The 19,504-nt window shown below is 52.4% G+C and overlaps 2 protein-coding genes across 10 annotated transcripts in view; both read right to left on the bottom strand.

Annotated features, from left to right (window-relative positions):
- Spns2 (SPNS lysolipid transporter 2, sphingosine-1-phosphate) overlaps positions 1 to 749 on the bottom strand; it is a 37,881-nt gene extending 37,132 nt beyond the window's left edge. For all 4 annotated transcript variants that reach the window (XR_012912347.1, XM_075991756.1, XM_075991757.1 and 1 more), the window contains exon 1: positions 196 to 749. Coding sequence is in view for 3 of the 4 variants with exons in the window: in XM_075991756.1 (XP_075847871.1) it covers positions 196 to 565 (370 nt within the window). In the remaining variant the exon portion in view is untranslated. The remainder of the gene's footprint in view (positions 1 to 195) is intronic.
- An 8,213-nt stretch (positions 750 to 8,962) lies between these two features.
- Spns3 (SPNS lysolipid transporter 3, sphingosine-1-phosphate (putative)) overlaps positions 8,963 to 19,504 on the bottom strand; it is a 53,581-nt gene continuing 43,039 nt past the window's right edge. For 4 of the 6 annotated variants that reach the window (XM_075991748.1, XM_075991751.1, XM_075991750.1 and 1 more), the window contains 4 exons: positions 16,270 to 16,335; positions 10,410 to 10,508; positions 10,113 to 10,284; positions 8,963 to 9,286 (listed from right to left, as the gene is read on the bottom strand). In XM_075991748.1, coding sequence (XP_075847863.1) covers positions 9,198 to 9,286; positions 10,113 to 10,284; positions 10,410 to 10,508; positions 16,270 to 16,335 — 426 coding nt within the window. In that variant the 3' untranslated portion in view covers positions 8,963 to 9,197. Of the gene's footprint in view, positions 9,287 to 10,112; positions 10,285 to 10,409; positions 11,544 to 16,269; positions 16,336 to 19,504 lie in introns of those variants that run through there. The other 2 variants (XM_075991749.1, XM_075991753.1) reach the window with 2 other exon arrangements.

Genomic DNA, 19,504 nt, shown 5'->3' with positions numbered 1-19,504 from the left:
CTCCAACCCCTGGCACGGGGAGCATGGGGTGCACTAGATTGGACCCGTGGAGCACGAGAGCATCTTTTGAACATAGATAGGGTCCTTAGGGACTCTCCAAAGGGGTTGGATCTAGGAGGCTGGCAATCAAAAGCTCCCTAGGGCATCTGGGGTGGAGGGGCCCTAGTCCTCTGGCTGGATGGGGCACTTGCTCACCTGCCACGGTGTACCTGTCCAGATAGTTGAGCACGTTACCCAAGCTCAGGATGGCAGCGGCTGCCCCCCGCCCTCGGCCCAGGCTGGCGGGTTTGGGCTGCGGCGCACCGGGGCCCTTGGCAGCGGCTGCGCAGCCCGGGGTGCTGGGGATGCTGGGGAGTCCGGACGGGACCCGCCTCACGCTGCCGGACAACGTCTGCACCTCTTCGTCGGAGGACACGACTCCAGCGCCCCCCGCGCCTCGCGTCCCGCAGCAAGCGCTACTGCCAGTCCCTGGCTGCGTCCCCCGGCGCCGGCGCCTCCGCTCGGCGTCCGCCTCCTCCTCCTCCGCGCCGCCCGCCGCCGCCGAGGCGCATTCCAGGCACATCATGCCGGCCGGGGCCGGGGCGGCGGGGGGCGCGGGGGGCGCGGGGGAAGCGAGGCCCAGCCCGGGCCCGCTCAGTGCGTGCACGCGCCGCGGAGCCGCCGCTGCACCATCCCGGCCCGGCCCGTCGGCTTCTGAGCTCGGGCTCCAGCCCCGGCTGCAGCGCTGCTACTGTTCAGTCAGACGCGCGGCCGCGGCAGCTCTGACAGCTGCGGCCGGCCCCGCCCACCAGGCTCATGCCCAATCACCTCCGGGCTCGGGCCACAGCCCCGCCCCGCACGTGCTGCCCCGGGGGGTGCGGGGGAGCCTGGCCATAGAGCCCCACCCGCCTGACGGGGGCGCAAGTCACGCAGGAGCGGTGCGGCCGCGGAACCTGCGGGGATCAGGAGGGGATTGCGGGCAACTGCGGCACTGATCAGGATTTAGGTGAGGGAAGTCGGTTGCCCCAGACCCTACTCAACTTCCACCTGTCCGTGCGGTGGGAGAGGACCCCTGGCTGTGGCTGAGGGAGGCCCACAGCACGAACTACGCATTTCATTTGAAGAAAAAGGTCTTAGATGGTGGAAACAGGGGCACCTGTTGGAGAGCTTGTGACGCTTCAATAGTTACCTTGATTCAGTTAGGGCTGCCTAAGAAACATAACTGGTGGACCCAAGAGGCAGACTTCAAAAGGTGCATTGCTCTCCTCTCCAGTGAAGCATCTCCAGGCCACGACCTACCCTGGACCCACTCTTGTGTGTACACCCTGACCGTATCCCTACCCCCAAAGTGAAGCTCGTGAGAGCCAGGACTCGGATTAGAAAATCAGGAGAGCCTCCCCAAAGCCAGGCATGGTGCCCCACACCTGTAACCCCAGCATTCGGGATCCTGAGTCTAACATACCAGGGGTAAGAGAAGAGATGGAGCAGGAAAAGCCTCCTACCCGAGGGTACCATCTCTCCAAAGCCCTTAGTGGAAGTTGGAAGGCTGGATCCTAGCCCAAATCTGCTCTGCTGTATGGCTTAATTCTGGACAAGACCTCTACTGTCTTTCTGGGTCTCTGTTTCTAACTGGGGGAAGGTGGCAAGGTGACAGACAACCTAGAGACTGGGTTGGGAGTGGGGGTTTTGTCCACTCTGGAGGATAGCTGAGAACTTCTGTGTACAGAACGCCCTCACCACTCTGACCCAGATGGGACTGGGTCTGACAAGCTCCCCTGAAACTCTCTCATTCATCTCTTTGAGTTTTTAATTAAAAGCAAAATCTGTACTGTCCGTGTACTCTTATAATTCCATCATTTGGGAGGCAGAGGCAGGTAGATCTCTGTGAGTTTAAGTCCAACCCCAGGGTTCCAGACCATTGAGTCCAGGCCAACAGGTCTCTGAATAAATAATTTTTTTTTTTGGTTTTTTGAGACAGGGTTTCTCTGTGGTTTTGGAGCCTGTCCTGGAACTAGCTCTTGTAGACCAGGCTGGTCTCGAACTCACAGAGATCCACCTGCCTCTGCCTCCCAAGTGCTGGGATTAAAGGCGAGCACCACCACCGCCCGGCTATAAATAAATATTTTAAAAGAAAGAAATTAAAACCCAGCATATCATATTCTTTTTAGTATGTGCTAACTGCTTGGTTCAAATGAGAGAGAAAGGCAGAGAAAGAGAGAGTGAGGGAGAGAGAGAATGAGTAAGAATTAATTCAGACCCTTGGAAATCTAGTGGTTTCTGTCTGTGATTCCAGGTCACCGAAGTGACCCATCATAAACAGACACCTAGTCATGGTCTGGTTGGTACTTATCCAAGGCTCTGAAATCATCATCTAGGTTGGAGCTTCCACGCTGTTGCAGGCTGCTCCAGAGCCCACGTCCACAATAGGAACATCTTGTGAAGGTGTCGGCCACAGTGAGTCATGGCATAGCCAATGGATGACAGAGCATGAGGCGCACGCACACGGGCACACACACACACACACACACACACACACACACACACACTCCACTGTCTCAGCGAGCAAAGTTAATCCCCAAGCTGGTGTTTCTTGGCGCCTTCAAGGTGTCTTTTCAGTTCTGTGAAGTGACTAAATTATGCTTCACTGTGTTGAGTATGAATGGCTGTGACGGGAAGGTTCGGAAAACAGATTTCATTCGGAGAGTTGCCTGCTGCCTCTTTCCTGCTGGCTGAATTCGGGCCCGAAACGTCAGTCAGGGGGAATTTCACTGGGTGGCCAGGGATAACAGGTGATTAGCAGACAAGCACAGACCTAGAAGCTCCATGGGGCTAGACTGGGACTCCCACAATGATCCCTAGAACTGCGGGATGGTGCTAGCTGAAGGGCAGTGTCTGCTGTGGATGCTGAGGAGCTATGGACCTGTGAAGGAGATTCAACCATGGCTTTGCAACTCTATCATACCGCGTTTCCCACCCTTTCATAGCCCTGCCCAGGGAGGCACGTTTTGGTCTTTGGTTCATTGCCCTTTTTCCCCACCCCTGGTTGAATTCTAGAGCAGGGAAGGAGGGTGGACTTTAAGTCCTTCACATTTAGAGCAGAGGGAAAAACTTGTTTGCCACCAAGCAAGCCATCTATTTTCTACTATGATGCTCCAAACTTAAAGGCAGTTTCTAGGGTTAATCCTGTATAAGATAAGGGTTCCTGTCTATGGGCAGGGTGACAAACAACAGTGTCCTTTCTGGCTACGTGGTTGTGAGTAGATGAGGGCTTTGTGAGAACTCCTGGCTGGCAGCATCCTAGGACCATAGGTCAGGGGGCCTGCGGGGTATTGTTTGTTTGTGGCAGAAGCAGGAGTATTGAGATGGGGTCGTGGCTGTCCTGGTACTCACTATGTAAACCAGGTTGGCCTCAAACTCACAGAGGTCTGCCTGTTTCTGCCTCCCAAGTGCTGGATTAAAGCTATGAGCCACCATGTCTATCAGACCTGTGGGTTATCATTTCTATCCCTGTGGCGAGGAAACTAGGAAAGAAGCAATCCATCCAAGGTATGACTACCTCCTAAGTCAGTACTTCCTGATTCCCCACACTCTACTCACAGCTTCTGCAAAACTTTTCTTCTGGGCATGATGTAAATCTTAATTCAGCAATGGCTCCAGGACCTTCTGGTGTCCATTCATGAGGTCTAGACTGTAACTACCACACAGGAAAGAGCACACACCTGTAATCCCAGAACCCGGGAAACTGAGTCTAGAGGCTCACAAGTTCTAGGCCAGTGTGATCTACTTAGAGCTTGTCTCAACAAATTCCGAAACAAGTGAGACACAGAACATTAGTGTGCTTTCTCTGAGGATAACTGTATTTGGGAAGTGGTGGGGGAAACGGAGATATTTCCTTGTTGAGCAACCTCTTAGATCCTTTGCTATGGGTGTGCTGTGACTTAACACAGACTCCGGTCATTTTGGAAGAAACTGCCCCCACTAGGTTGGTATGCAGGCAAGCCTGTGGTGCATTTTTTTGATTAATAACTGATGTGGGGGAGCCCAGTCCACTATGGGTGGTGCCATCCCTGATCAGGTGGTCCTGGTTGCTATTAGAAAGCCAACTGACCAAACCGTAAAGAACAAACCAGTAAGAAGTGTTCCCCCATGGTCCTTGAGTTCCTGCCTTCAGGTTCCTACCTTGAGTTCCTGCCCTGACTTCTTTCAATGATGGACTGTAGTGTTGTCTTTGGCCATGATTTTTTTTTTATCGCAGTAATAGAAACTCAAACCAAGACAATGAGCATACACAATGAGTCTCCCAGAACTCCCGTATTTCCACAGAACACTTTGTATGACTGTGACTCTACAGACCATTCTGCGAGAATGTACAATGAGCTCCAGCAAGGCTGATGATCCAGATGGAGGTCAGTCCCTCTCACTTCTGCTGTGCCTATGTGGTAGCATTTTCCTGGATCAGGCTGTGGTAGCTTCTCATCACTTGGCACACTCTTTGAGCAGCCTTCACTTACACATGGGCTCTCAGCAATCATGCATTTGTTTATAATACCCTGACCTCCACCTCTAGACAGTCCCTATGGCCAAATTTTAATTTCACATAAATCTCCCACACATCCTCCTAGCAATCCCACAAACACCTTAAGCTCAGCATATCCCGAATGGAACTCACCATCATTCCCTCAAACCTGCTTCTTACCATAGCATCATAACTCCTGACCCACAATGACACCAAGGAGAAACCCTACAGGCCATTTGTTTTTAGCTATAGCCTGTTGAGTCTCACTTTCAATGTTCCCCGCTGCCCACTGATATACCTCGGATGTCTTACTTGGACTCCCTGATCCCAACTCCACCTCCAGGCTTTCCCACCCAGTTATTGATAATAAGTTTTCATGACCTGATCACTGCCTGGAACAAAATCTCTCCACAGATCTCTCTGTGGCTTCACAACCCTTCCTGACCCATGTGTTCTGACTTCAGAGCCTCCTACATATCTCCAGCACACTGTCTCAAGGTAAAGGATCTTAGAAGTCCTTCCGATGACATGGAACTCCCAGGATTGACACCCAGATACTCCCTGGAGCCTGGGAAAGTGGCAAAAATTAGCTCATTTGTTTGTAGTCCCTATCTGCCCTCCGCCAGAAAACCCTGCTAAAGGAACGATGGTTCAGGACCACGGAGAGCGCCACATGCTCACGCCCCCCACCTCCCCTGACCCTTTAGTTGGGCTCTGCCTACAAGGCCTTCCAGGCTAGCTTCTATAGCTGTCCTTCACAAGTCCAGTACAGGCTTGACTTCCTCATGGAAGCCTTCCCTGACCCACCTGGGTGACCAATCATTTCCTCCTCGGGGCTATTTTGTAACATGTATATTCCTCCATCACACCAAACTCATTATTCTGATTATGTTTGTTTGATTCCACCACCACTCCACCCCCAAAAGAGATGAGCCTCAAGGGCTCATGCCCTGTCTGATTCATCTTCACCATCCATTGCAGAGGAGGTGCTTAGAGAATGTTTGTTGATTGAATGAGCAAATGACATTTAGCAGGTGCAGGAAATATGTGTTGATTTGCATTGTATATCTGTTGCTCTGAGTGACTCAGAAACCAGCCAGATTTCAATCCTGCCGCCTGTGGAGAAGCCATTTTTCTCCCTAATGACACCTCCCTCCATCCTTGGAGCAGCTTTCCTGCAGGTCACCACCCTAGCTGGGGAGAAGGCACCCCCACTCTGCTCCTGCTATTGCCACACCGGAGACTCACTGGAGTCTCCCCACCCTCCGTTTTGGGGCCTGCTACGTGAGTTTTACTCTGAACATGTCATCTCTGCCTCTCTCCTGCTCAGAACAGATGGCTCTGAATCCCTGCTCATACAGAAGTTCCTGTTCCATCATTTGAACATTTTTTTCTCAAGACAGGGTTTCTCTGTGTAGCCTTGGCTGTCCTGGAACTCACTCTATAGACTAAGCTGGCTCTACTTAGACCTCCACCTGCCTCTGGCTGCCAAGTGCTGGAATAAAGGCGTGTGCATCGCTATACACGACTCACTTGGACATTTTAAACACTTTCTATATTATAGATGTTTCAGTCACCTTTGACCATGGCCTGAGACCATCAGAAACAGAGTCTCTGGAAGGACATTGAGTGGAGGTTCTTCCTCACCCTGTGGAGAGGCCAGTGACCTGCCCCAAATCATCACAGTAGATGCTGTCACTTTTTTGAGGAAGGAGGAGGAGCCTTTTAAAAATTTTTTATTGTTTTGGTGTTGGAAATCAAACTTGGGGCCAGCTAAGAAAGCACCATCACTGAGCCACACCCCCGGCCATTTGGTTTTGATGATCGGAATTAATTAATTCATTCCTCTTCCTAGCAGCTTTCATGGCTTCCTGGTCTTAATGGAGCTATGAATCAAGACACAGGCAGAGGATCCAAGCTAACCCAACTCAACTTTTATGCCTAGGGCATTAAATCTTGAGTAAGTAGGAAAAGAGTAGGGAAAAGTGTCTGGCACTCTGAAAAATTAAAAGAAGAGATAAAATCTCTGGCTCTTCAACCTTGCTATCAATTCCGTGAGCTCTTCCTACACTGCTGATGAGTCCTTTGCCTCCTCAAGGTCATCAGTTTGGCCCAGTTACGTGCAGCTCCATAACCCAAATGCTGTATGAGCCAGTGCAAACCCATCCTCTTGGCAATGGGGTAAATCATGGCTTCAACAAGAACCGGCGCTTCTTGTTGGACTCTCTGATGGAACCTTGGTGAGCTCAGCTATCTCACACACAGCTACCTCACTACCCAGACACAGCAGGAAGCCACCCACTTAGGAGTGGGACAGACAGGCCAATGGCTAGTTTCAGGGGAACAAGCCAGGTCGAGGTGCAGGAACCTAAATGCATGCTCCATCTTCCAGATGGAAGACACCTCCCTAGAGAGCAAGCTGGCCACACAGGCACATGCATAGATATAGGCAGACACGTCTTCCTGCCAGGATGTCTCCTGGAGGCTGAGTCATTAACATGTGAAGTGAGCAGGGTCGGGCTTGGGGACTTGTCTTGCTGAATAGCATTTTCGCTGCTGTTGACATTCCCAACAAACAAGTCCAGAGTGTCAATAACCAGGATTACCCAACAGCATCCTTCAGGCGATAAAGATGTATTCTGTTTACTATGCTACCCTTTGTAGTGAGGCACTGGGGGCCTCTCACAGGGCTTGCACCTGTTCTCATCTGCTGGGACTAGTCCCCAACAGGGAGAGGTAGGACCTGAGGGAAGCTGGGGCCTAGCTTGACTGTAGACGAGGTGTGGCTTTGTCCTCCCAGGGTCCCTCAGTCCCCAAACTCTGGCACTCCCCAAGCTCATTTAGAAAATAATATCCTAATAATATCCTGTAAATCTCTGGCTAAGCATTGAGTCTCAGTGCATCCTGGGAACTCAAGCTTCCAAATGCACTGGAAGATGTGACCTCCCCCGCAAGACTAGGGATGAGAGCCGCTCTGCACTGAGGCCCCTAGTCCCAGCCAATCCTGCCACCTCTTCCCACCAGTGGCGAGCATGCCTCCTCTCTGGCCCCTCTACACCCTTCCATGACTCACAGTCTGTTTCCTGTCCCATCGTCACTACCCTAGTTCTGTTCCCCCTGCCTAGTTCCTTTCCTCCACATCTCTTGTCCTTACCAGTCCCAAAGTCACCTCTAGAAGGTTTCTGAGCCATGTGACCCTTTTGTCGTAGGAAGTATGTCTCCCGAGGTCCAAGGGCAGACTGGAGTCTTATTTATTGCCCCACACCTCGATGGGACCTACTGATAACATCAGTGTTTGTAGACTTAGCACGAGCGATGTTTCTGGTCTCCCTCCCCAGCCACTGGACTCTGCCCATTGTCTGCGAAGCTGAGTTTCAAGACAGCGTGGCTGCTTGGTTCTGACCCTGGAACTATCCTGTGGGAGTCACATGGGAGCTAGAAATCTGCATTTGGTGCGTCTGAAACAGAGCTATGGACTCTGCAGCTGAAAGGCAGGCTGTGGCCCTGATCTTCTGTACCGTGTGTACTGAGAGCAGCGTGGTTGCCTCTTTCTCAGATAGTCAAGCTCTCCACACCAGTCCGTTTCCTTGGAGTTTCGGGGTGGTTGTTTCACTTCAATGATGATGCCGACTCAGGGAATGGGAGCTTTTGTCCTGGAGATGCCTGCTCCTGAGGAGAGCTAAACCCAGGAGCATGTGTAGGCTGAGCTAGTGAACCTAGCTCCAGGAGCCTGTCACAGCTAACTAGGAACAAGGAGAGGCAGGATAAGAATGAATGTAAGGGCAAGGAGCAGTGCTGAATGCTGGGCCACTGCTCTGCCCACAGATGCTGGGAGGCAGGCACAGCCTGGCACAGCAGAGGTGGCAATGAGTGAGTGAGTGATTGCCTGGCTGGGCTCCGGGGGAGGGGACAGAAGCTGGGGTCATAGGCGGAAAGAACATGCCTCCCCGCTGCTGCCCGCCTGGAAGCTGTTGATCTCCTGCAGGGCCCGCTGAGCCCAGCTGCTCAGAACCCAGTGCCAAGCATGGGTCCCACAGAGCCAGCCCTCCCCATGGAGATGCTGGGGTCAAAGATAGGCTGGAGAGAAGGAGGGCTACTTCCAGGAGTATGTGTGAACAGTCATGTGAGCTTCTCTGCGTGTAGCTCAGAGGCAGCTGCCTCTGTAATTTGCACAGGCTTGAGTGGGGTCACATCCCCATACCAGCAGGCACAGGGAACCTAACTCCAAGACCACCTCCTGTTCAGAGGATGAATGCTCACAGAGAGGTACCTCTGTCCCCCTAGCCTTTGCAAACAGGAGAATGTGAGTCAGAGTGAGGTACTCATGGTGGAGACACCAGACAACAAAGCTGAGCAACTTCCTCGGGGTCCCTATTGTAGAGGCCACCGTGAATCCTTGGCCTGGCCTGCCCACTGCCCACCCCTCTTCCCGCAGAGGCTTCACGAGGCTATAAATAACAAGATGGGTCTAAGAAGCCCTGAAATCCCAGGGCTTTGCAGTGGTCATGATTTAATAAGGGCCCAGCCTCCCTGAAGGGTAGTGACAACTCAATTTAGCCAGCTCCTGGGCCCTGGCAGCTCTCTAGCAGGGACTGAACAAGTGGCTAGTGTAGCTTAGCTGGGGTCCCTGAATCATAGCCAGGATGGGTGGGGCCACGAGGAGGATGTGGGTAGGATAAAGCCTGCTCACTGCAAGATGGACTCAGGACTGCTCTGCTGGGGTGCTGGTGCTGGAGAGCAGGCCTTGACTCTCAGGGTTCCTGCTGACTACGTCCTCGCTGTCCAGAGTTCCTGTGGGAGACAGAAGATGATCAGTCAGCCCAAAGGAGGTAGGACCTTTGAGACTAGGCCTGGGAACAATTTATTACAAATTCTTGAGGCTCTGTTTGCATAAGAAACCCCAAATCAGACCCCTTCACTGCCATCCCCGTGCCACTGCCACCCCATGGGCTTAGTTCCTCCCCGCACAGTATAGAGTTCTGTGACCTCTCTGCCCCAATCTGGCACTCTGAATTCTGTTCTCAATACGGGAGGCCTGGGGTTGCCCTCGGAACCCCACCTCTGCAAACCCCACAGGAACTCCCATCTCCCTCTCAGTGAAGGTCACAGTCCTTTGAACGATTCCCTCTGTGCTCTGCCTCTCTCGCTGCCTCACTGTCCCCATCGCTCCTGCTACAGTTGCCCTGGCCACCTTGCCAGTCCTCAGCACCTCAAGCACATTCCCACCACAGGACCTTTGCACCAGCTGCCCTCGCCTCCCGGAGCCCCTCCCAACAGATAGCTGCCTGGCTCACGTCCCTTTTTCCTCTTGGCTCTTTCCCTCCAATGTCACCCGTACTCCACCACCTGTCCTTGTCGATCCCTTTCCCTGTCCGTTGTCTCTATGGCACTTACAGCAAACATTTCTCTCTCAGTTTTTCCATTCCTGGCCTGTCTCTTGCCACTAGAGCATTAGCTCCGTGAGGGCTCAAACTTGGCCTAATTCTGTCTCTCTCCGGCATCTGCTACCTTGCCTGGCACATGGCAGGGACGTAATAAATGATCTGGAATGAGCTGTCCAGAAGCATAGGTAGTTGCCAGTGCTCCAAGTCCAGAAGGGCGCGAAGAGTGGGAGTACCTTTGCCAGCCTGCCTGGCCTGGGCCTGGTCTCTTTCCAGGTGCAGTGCAGTCAGGAGGAAGCAGCCACCACCCAGCACGATGGCAAAGGCACAGCACAGGAAACTGTGTTGCAGACTGAGGAAGCGCTGCAGGTAGGAGTTTGGGCGCCCAGTCTGCAGGACACTGGAGATCTGCCAAGAGGAGAGGTGTGTTTGCGAGCCCACCCCCCCAGGTGGCCCCAGGACCTTAGCACAAACAGCACCTCCCCAAGTTCCTCCCCCCACCACACACACACACACACTTAGACACTCCTTACAAGTCCAGTGAGGTAGGGGCTGCCAGCGTCTCCCAGGATGTGGGCCACTGTGATCTGGAGCGCCTCTGCTGTGCCCCTGCACCTAGGCACCACTACTGACTGCAAAACACAGGAGCCCCAGAGGTAAGCAAGGAAAGAAAGAGCACCCCTCACCCCATCCTTCTGTTCCCAGATTCTCAGAGAGTGGCAGGCCAGACAGGTCAGAGAATGGATGGGAAGGATCACTGACTTCCAAGACTCAGGTTCCTGGGGGCCCTGGGGGGCCTCCTCAGGACAGGGATAGTAGGGGCAATGAGCATAGCACTGGACAGAGACACAGAGTTTATACTTGAGCTGGGCCTGTCTGGCTGTGACCACACTGGTAGGGCAGTATCTCAGCTCGGAGCTCCAGACATCAGTGCAGGCAGGTGAGACCAGTGTGGGGCAGTGGTGCCAGGGAGGCTCACACAGCTCCATGCGAGAAGGTAAGGACGTCAAGAATGTGACTTCTGGAGTCAGACAGTCTGGGGTCCACTCCCAGACTCTACCCATTAGCTGTGCATCTTCGAGCAAGTCACTTCGGCTTTTCCTGTCTCCTCTCTAAATGGGATAATGATAGTACCCACCTTGAGAGCTATGCTTAGTGTCGTTCAGCTGAGATTCAGAAGCTCACAAGAACATCTGTCCTGCTGGCGGAATGCTCTGGGTATGTATGCCTTCTGCCAGGCAGGCCTTCCCTCACTGGACATACTTGGGGAGCACTATTAATCACTTAGGACTTACCCTTATTCACCTCCTCTGTGAAGCCTTCTCAGCTTTGAGGGCCTGACTTCACACACACACACACACACACCCCACAGTTAAATGAGTGTGTGCTCCCTGGAACTGGGAAGGGTCCCTTCTTGGGCCATTTCTTTATCTCTCATTCTGTATTCATAGCAAAGCGCCTAATTTCTCCTGTGTCCCTGGAGTACCACAATACGCAAGGATTAGGGGGACCTAGCGAAAATCTGCTAGCTAAGTAAGAGAAATAGAACATTCTAGAAGCCTGGTCTCAGGAGAAATCCTGCCAGTTAAGAGATACTCCACACTATGACAGCCACAGAGGAGAATGCTGGTCTGGAATCTTGTCCCCAGGACCTCAGTGTCTATTATCTGAAAATAATAATAATAATAATAACAACAACAACAACAGTTAGCCTTTAATGACTGCTTCCTGCATGTGTTTATATATATATATATCAGCCCCAACAAGCCATGAAGGTGATATGATTGTTTCCTGCATTTTATAGATGGGAAAGCTTTCACAGAGCAGGTAATTAAATTATCCGGAACAGCCCAGCCAGGAAATACCGGGCCCAGACTGGATGGCAGGCCGTCCTGTCCAGGGACTGGTCTCCTGACCCTCTGCTGTTAGAGGTGGGGAAAGCTGGCAATTTCAGCCATGTTAATGTGGTCATTACACAGCATTTAAAAGGTGGACAGTTAGACTAAAAACACAGAAGCAGGCCATGGCAGCTCACACCTTTAATTCCAACACTCAGGAGGCACAGGTAGGTGGATCTCTATGAGCTGGAGGCCAGCCTGGTCTACACAGAGTTCCAGCCTAACCAGGGCTATATAGTTTCAAAAATAATTAAGAAGACAGTGTCCTTAGTGGTCTTGCCTATGGGCAGGAGAATCAGTGTGCAACAGAGAGGGGTCAAAGAAACATTGGAAGGTAGGAACCCAAAATATGATTCTGGATTCCAGAACCCCAGCAGACAGACACAAGAGGTCTGCTGGAAAGGGGCTTGTGGGTGGGCAGGGCTGAGGTGGGAGTCACTGTGGGCAGTCAGATGGTATGAGGTCACTGGGGCCAAGGTTTTCTCCCCAGGTGGTTAGAGAAGCTGGGCCTTTTGCCATCTCCAGGATCTGCCAGCACTGGAGGAGGAACTGACCATAGCTCAGTACCTTCCCAGGACTTCCTTCTCACCCCATAATTATGTGATTAGTCACTGGTAGCTCTGGGGAGCTGGCTAAGCTTCCTAAACAGGGGCCTCAAGTCTTCACACAGGTTCATGTGGAGCTGGGGCTGCTCAGACCCTCGGAGTAAGGTCCCTACAAGTTCCTTATCTTCTCAGCATAGGGAGACATAGGTCCCACATCCTTGCTTCTTCTGGATGTCCGTGGCTCTCTAAAGGCCACGCCCAGCAGCCTCTGGCAAGCTGGGGGGTGAGCAATTTTGAAAATGAGTGGCTTTGGGGTTTCCAGCATTCCAGGTTCACCAGCTTCGGAGACAGAAACACCTGTGTTTTGGCTCGCCCTTAGAAAAGCAGTTCCCTTTATAGCCCAGGGCAAGAGTGGTGCGGGCGGCCACCGCCTGGCAGAAAGCTGGAGGAACAATTACTAAGGACAGATTCCCTGGCAGCCTGCCTTCTGCCCTCCCCAACTCAGCCCTGTGACCAGACACTTGTGAAGGGTGACACAGTCATCTCAAGCATCCTTCTCCTCACGGTTGGGAGGAAGGGTGAGCCACTGAGGACCAGGCTGGGTGGGGCAGCTGCAAGTTCCTAAAGCAGATTTAGAAAGACACTTTTTTTTTTTTTTTGGTTTTTCGATACAGGGTTTCTCTGTAGCTTTGGTGCCTGTCCTGGAACTAGCTCTTGTAGACCAGGCTGGCCTCGAACTCCCAGAGATCCGCCTGCCTTTGCCTCCCAAGTGCTGGGATTAAAGGCGTGCGCCACCACCGCCCGGCAGAAAGACACTTTCTTGGTCTTTCCGGGAGAAAAGATCATCTAAGACACAGCCAACCCAGGAGAGGGTACATAGTGAGAGTGTAGGATTGGGCTCCCCTGAGGCTGGGTAAACTCAAACAGATAATGAGAAATTTGCAAGGAACATGCAGGCTGAAGAGATGACTATGCAAAGCAGCAGTTGTGCTGAAGACGACTGGGTCAGGCTTCTGAGGGAAGTCTGCTGGCAATGCAATTCCTATACCCTCTCTCCACCCACCCGCCCAAGTGCTGAGGCCCAGGATCAGTGACAAGCTCCTCCAAGCTTGTCTCGGGCAGAATGAAGTGTGAGAACCATTGGAGCAGGCAGCCCTTGGGGCCTCTCGTCTAAAAGGAGCCTGGATTCTCCTTGGGGAGAGAGCAGTGTCCTGAGGCAGGATTGTTGGAGATGGCTGCCACTTCTTCGGGAACACACAGGGTACAGGTTTTAGCTCATTGCTTCCTTGCAGCCTGAGGCACAATGGATAAGAACTACTTCTCCATCTATTATACATTTGAGCACAGATTATACATTTGAGGCACAGAGAGGTCACATGAGTTGGCCAAGCTCTCTCAGCTAGCGAGTGGCAGGCATGCGCCTGAAAAACAGAATCGCTGGAATGCTCCTGACCGCGTTCTCCTGTCCATCCTCTCCTCCCTCACCCATCCTCTGACTCCAGGCCCCCAGGAACTCACAGTCTCTCTACCCTGTTCTCCTGTTAGGCCCTCTTGGTTCTCTCTCTACTGAGAACCGTCCATCTGAATATCTCCGACTACAATACTCTCAGAGCACCCAAAAGAGAAGCTCACCTTCCCACATAGGAGCAAGAGCCCCATCCTCTATTTCCCCCACAACCTGTCCCTATATAAGTCTTTCCCCTGCCCTGCTTCCTCCAAGGGACCTCAGTCTCCACATGTGTTACCTCCCTGTCTCTTGTCACTTGGCTTTCTGCCATTTTCTGCCGTGTCTGCATATAGTGCTTGTGGTAGTTTGAATGGAATTAAAGCCCATGATCTCACAGGGAGTGGCACTAGCAGGAGGTGTGGCTTTGTTGGAGTGGGTGTGGCCTTATTGGATGAAGTGTGTCACTGTGGGAGTGGGCTTTGAGGTTTCTTATGCTCAGGACACTGCCAGTGTATCAGTCAACTTCCTGCTTTCTCCAAGATGTAGGACTCTGAGCTTCAGTACCATGTTTGTTGTATTGCCTGTATGCTGCCATGCTCCCCATCATGCTGATAATGGACTGAATCTCTGAAACTGTAAGCAAGCACCTCCAATTAAATGTTTTATTTATGAGAGTTGCCATGGTCATGGTGTCTCTTCATAGCGGTGAAAACCCTAAGACAGTGCTCTTATAAACCTGTACCTCTCTACTGAAAGAGAGCCCCTTATAGGTGCTGAGACCATGTCCTCCTGAGCCCTGTCCTGTTTTTCTGCCAGGGAGATAGAAACACAGGAGCTGAAAAGGCTGGAATCCTACCCCAACTTCTTATCTAGTACAGAAAGATCATTGCTGGCTGCTGGGTTTAGGGCAGGAGAGAGGCAGGGAAGGCAGCATGGAGCTGGCTAGAGCAGAAGCCTCCAAGCCGTGAAGGGCTCCGAGAATTTATAGGCTGGGATGCATGTGGTCAGCCAGCTCCCCAACAGTCCAGACTCTAGTCGGGCCCCAGAGCCACCATCCACCTCCTCCACAGCCATGACACACTCCTCTTTAGCACTGCCAAGCGCCCGACGCTGCCAGGTTAATGATCCTGGCAGACACAGACATAGAGATGCCCTGTAGCCTTCACATATCTTTGGGGCTGTCATGTGGAAAAGAGATCACAGTGGGGGGCAGGTGGAGGAAGCTGTGGGGGGCATTTTCAGCACTGCTTGAACCACCTGAGAGAGAAAGAGCTATGTGGAGGATGGGTGTTCCCTTAGGCTGTCTCATTGACCCCACTAACAGTTAATGATTAGGCCGTTTTATAGGCAAGGAAACTGAGGCCCAGGGCCATTTGCCAGGCCTGTGGCTGAGTCTGAGCCCAGGTCTCGGTGCAGAGGGAGGAGCAGGGAAGACAGGCTAGCTTTACGGCTGATACACTCACTAGAGTCAAAAATTGGTTGAGCCTGGACTACAGCAGGCAGCGACATTCTGCCAACATAGTGTTCAAGTAGGCCTTGTCTGATTAAATGACATACACCCCCATAGTCCTTCCAAACCCAGATTCTAGGACTCCAAGACATTTTTGGGAGATGGAAGAACCGTGGAAATCTCAGGGTCACAGTGAAAATCCTCCCCATCAATCCCTGTGACGGACACTGAGCTAAACTTTCTATGAGTCATCTCCCTCCACGCTCACAACAATGGTACTACCATTCCATCCCCATTTTCATATGGGGAAACTGAAGCTCAGAGATACAAGGCAACCTGCCTAAAGTCACACAGCTAGCAGTGGCAGAAGCAGGACACCTTTCACCAGACAGCTTTCTACCTATGTAGAATCCTGTGGCCAGCACAAGACTGTGCTAGTCTGCCAGAAGGCAGCAGGAGGGAATTGTGTTCTTAGACCTAGGAGCCCTGATAGCAACCAGGTTCAAACTCTCACAATGTTCAAAGCCCTTGTGCCCCCTCAAAGGAGGCAGGGAGGCTGAAGACGGTGTAGCCGAGGAAGGACCAGGGTGGATGGACTCAGGACACCAAAGCCATGTGGTGGGAACAGCACATGTGGTAGGTCGGTCTTACCCTAACCCTTCGAGTGATCCATGAGGTGGGATGAGCTGAGGCCAGCAGGGTTCAGCGGCCAGTGCTCTAAGTCAAGGGTCCCTCTCTCTGGCCCTAGAGTACAGGCCAAGGAGCCCACTTGCTGAGATGTAGCGCGATGATGAAAGAAAGGAAGCCTGCGCCAGTCCTAGCTCAGAGTCTTGACAACGTGTGACCTTGGCCCAGGCACCTTGCCCTCTCTGAGCGCCCATGCTCATGTGCAGAATAGGGAGGACAGAGGAAACAGCTGAGAGTGTCCGAAAGGGGGTACTTTGTCTATGGAAACTGTGAAGAGGCCTCAACCCCTGCCCCACGGCCTCTGACATCCTTCCCAATGCCCAGGCTACTCAAAAGTGCCAGGACCAATGTGCAGCCCATACCTACCAGCAGGATATCAGCAACCACTGCCCAGTTGCAAGACAGAAGGAGCTCCCCGAGAGCCAGGAACACCTGCAGACAGAGAATGTCTTGCATGAGACTGTGGCCCCACCTCAGGCTCCCACCCCTTCCAAGTCTCTCCTCAACTGTGCAGAGGGGAAACTGAGGCTCCTCAGAGGAAGGCATGTGGAGACAAATGGGTGGAAGAGCAGCCCCCAGGATGGATAGACAGGCTGCCCCTGAGACCCCCAAGGTGAGCACCAGGCTACAAGTCTGATAACCTTGGCTCATGACCACCAAGACCCAGCCCTTGGGGGTCACCCATGGAACCCAGAAGGAGGAGGCAACAGGGCTACTAGAGCACTTCCAAATCTGTAGACTCAGGACAAGAAGGCCAAGGTCTCAGCTTGCCTACTCTCTTTTTTTTTTCCTGCTGAGGATTGCGTTCACCAGTAAGGCGTTGGGCACCTCTAGATCGGCTTCTCCCAAGCACCTTCCGGAGAAACCCCCACCCCAAGCTAGCATTAGCACAGCCATTGTGTAGACAAAGGTAATTCCTACGTAAGGTTAAGGCTCTTCTCAGGCCATAGCTGGCCAGGGCAAAGCCAACCTGAAACGCATGACTTCAGGCTCCCATCTAGTGCCTACCCCGCCTTGCTCCCAGTGTCCTCTGCTGCTGGTCCCGTCTTACCCAGCTTTCTGAATCGTGCTACCTCGTGCCAGAGGATTAAGACAATCCTCATTCCCTTCACTCAAGAAAAGCTTAATGAAGCAACTGAAGAAAGAGGAGGAAAGGCTCACTTCTCCCAGCATCAGGGAGCTGATTGCCAGGGTGGAATTAGTCATTCCTGGAGTCACGGGGCTACGTCTGAAGCAGCACAGGCTTGGGAACTCAATGGCTTGACATCTCCAAGGCAGAGAAATGAAAACCACCACCAGAAAGGACACCTGCTGTATGCCAGGGGTCACCACTGCATTACCCCTTTTGGGTCCAATAATTTGATAAGGTCATCATCACACCCATGTCACAGATCAGGATACCCAGGCAACTTTACAGAGAGGCCCTCTCCTCTGTGTCTGGCTTTTATATGGTGAGTTTGGGAAGGCCTTTGACCAAAAAGAACTCCCAGGGCCCTCCAATGGCTACCATGCCTTTAAAGGCTGGTAGGAGGAATCAGATGGTGACCCTGAGCAGAGGTGACCCTGGCAGATACCTAGGAACAGTCAGGATGGGCTAGAAAGAGCTGCAGGAACCCAGGAGGCAGAAGCCCTACAAACAATGCCTGGCAGATAAACCTTATTAGTACCAACAAGAGGCTGGAATGTGCCACCACACAGGGTGGGGCAGGAGAATAACCTGATCCAGCGAAAGAAGAATAGAACAGAGAGACTAAGCGGCTCTTGTGATCTCTCCACCCAACCCGGCTGCCTGTGGCTGCTGCTTTTGGCCCTTGGTACCCAAACTGGGAGGCCCTTGAGGTCAGGGTGGGTCTCCTTCTAGGCTTAGGACAAAGTTTGAGCACCCGCAGTATGGGAAGCAGGAAGTCACTGGTGGGTAGGACTCGGGTGAGGCTCAGGCAGACACAGCCCTGCATTCCATCTTGGCAGGGCCTGTCAGCCCAGATTCTGGACCACATGAAAGCCTGGCCCAGAGCACCTGCCCTCCCCGTGGTGTCCTGTAGTCAATGAACCTCTACCTGGGCCAGAGGCCTTGCCTCATAGTGTACTTAGCCTGCCTGAGTCCTCCTTCCTCCATACAGGCTGGACATCACTGTCAGAGGGCAAACTCTCCTGTGTGGGATCGCTCCTACCCTCTCCACACCCACAGGACATGCTGAAATATACCTTTTCCTTCTTCCAGCTGGCCTAGGGTGGATCCTGAGCCCAAAATAGAGCCCCTTCGAAGGAGGCTGCAGCCACAATGGGGCCTTTCAGGAGGAACAAGCTGCCTAGGGTGCCAGGTTTCCTCAGACACACCTGGAAACAGGCTCCATGCCACCAAATCCATCACTCTGTTTGCGGCTTTGAGGGGCAGGGGGCCAGTGGAGAGAGCCTGCCTTCTAATCCCATAATTACAGAGACTCTTGAGGTAGTGGGAGCTTAGCCTTCTGGGCTCAAGGAGTGGCACTGTCACAAAGGGAGACCTGCTGGGAGACCTTGGGGAGGTCCCCCACACCCACCTCTGGGCCTTTGTTTCCCTCACTGCACAGAGGTGTGGGGGAGCCTAGACAGGCACCAACACACTGCGTTTCTGGAGCTGGAAACCTAGTTACACACACTTGTGGTCCCCAGAGGCAGGGGGCAAATCCAGTCTTCAGCCACTGACTTCCATGATAGAGTCAGACTTTGCTTCAAACAAAATCCAAGCAAACAGAGTGAGCTCTGGTGGTGTATGCCTGTAACCTTCAGCATATACCTGTAACCTCAGCCATGGTACTCATGCCTGTAAGCCCAGCATATACCTGTAACCTCAGCCATGGTACTCATGCCTGTAACCCCAGCACATACCTATAACCTCAGCCATGGTACTCATGCCTGTAACCCCAGCACATACCTGTAACCTCAGCCATGGTACTCATACCTGTAACCCCAGCACATACCTGTAACCTCAGCTATGGTAGTGAATGTCTGTAACCTCAGCTATGGTAGTGAATGTCTGTAACCCCAGTATATACCTGTAACCTCAGCTATGGTAGTGAATGTCTGTAACCCCAGCATATACCTGTAACCTCAGCTATGGTAGTGAATGTCTGTAACCCCAGCATATACCTGTAACCTCAGCTATGGTAGTGAATGCCTATAACCCCAGCACATACCTGTAACCTCAGCTATGGTAGTGAATGACTGTAACCCCAGCACATACCTGTAACCTCAGCTATGGTAGTGAATGTCTGTAACCCCAGCACATACCTGTAACCTCAGCTGTGGTAGTGAATGTCTGTAACCTCAGCATATACCTGTAACCTCAGCCATGGTACTCATGCCTGTAACCCCAGCACATACCTATAACCTCAGCCATGGTACTCATGCCTGTAACCCCAGCACATACCTATAACCTCAGCCATGGTACTCATGCCTGTAACCCCAGCATATACCTGTAACCTCAGCTATGGTAGTGAATGTCTGTAACCTCAGCATATACCTGTAACCTCAGCTATGGTAGTGAATGCCTGTAACCCCAGCATATACCTGTAACCTCAGCCATGGTACTCATGCCTGTAACCCCAGCATATACCTGTAA

This window comes from Microtus pennsylvanicus, chromosome 11 (assembly GCF_037038515.1).
Source record: "Microtus pennsylvanicus isolate mMicPen1 chromosome 11, mMicPen1.hap1, whole genome shotgun sequence".
Lineage (NCBI taxonomy): Eukaryota > Metazoa > Chordata > Mammalia > Rodentia > Cricetidae > Microtus > Microtus pennsylvanicus.
The sequence above is the reverse complement of the archived record's forward strand: the minus strand, read 5'-3'. Positions and strand labels throughout refer to the sequence as shown.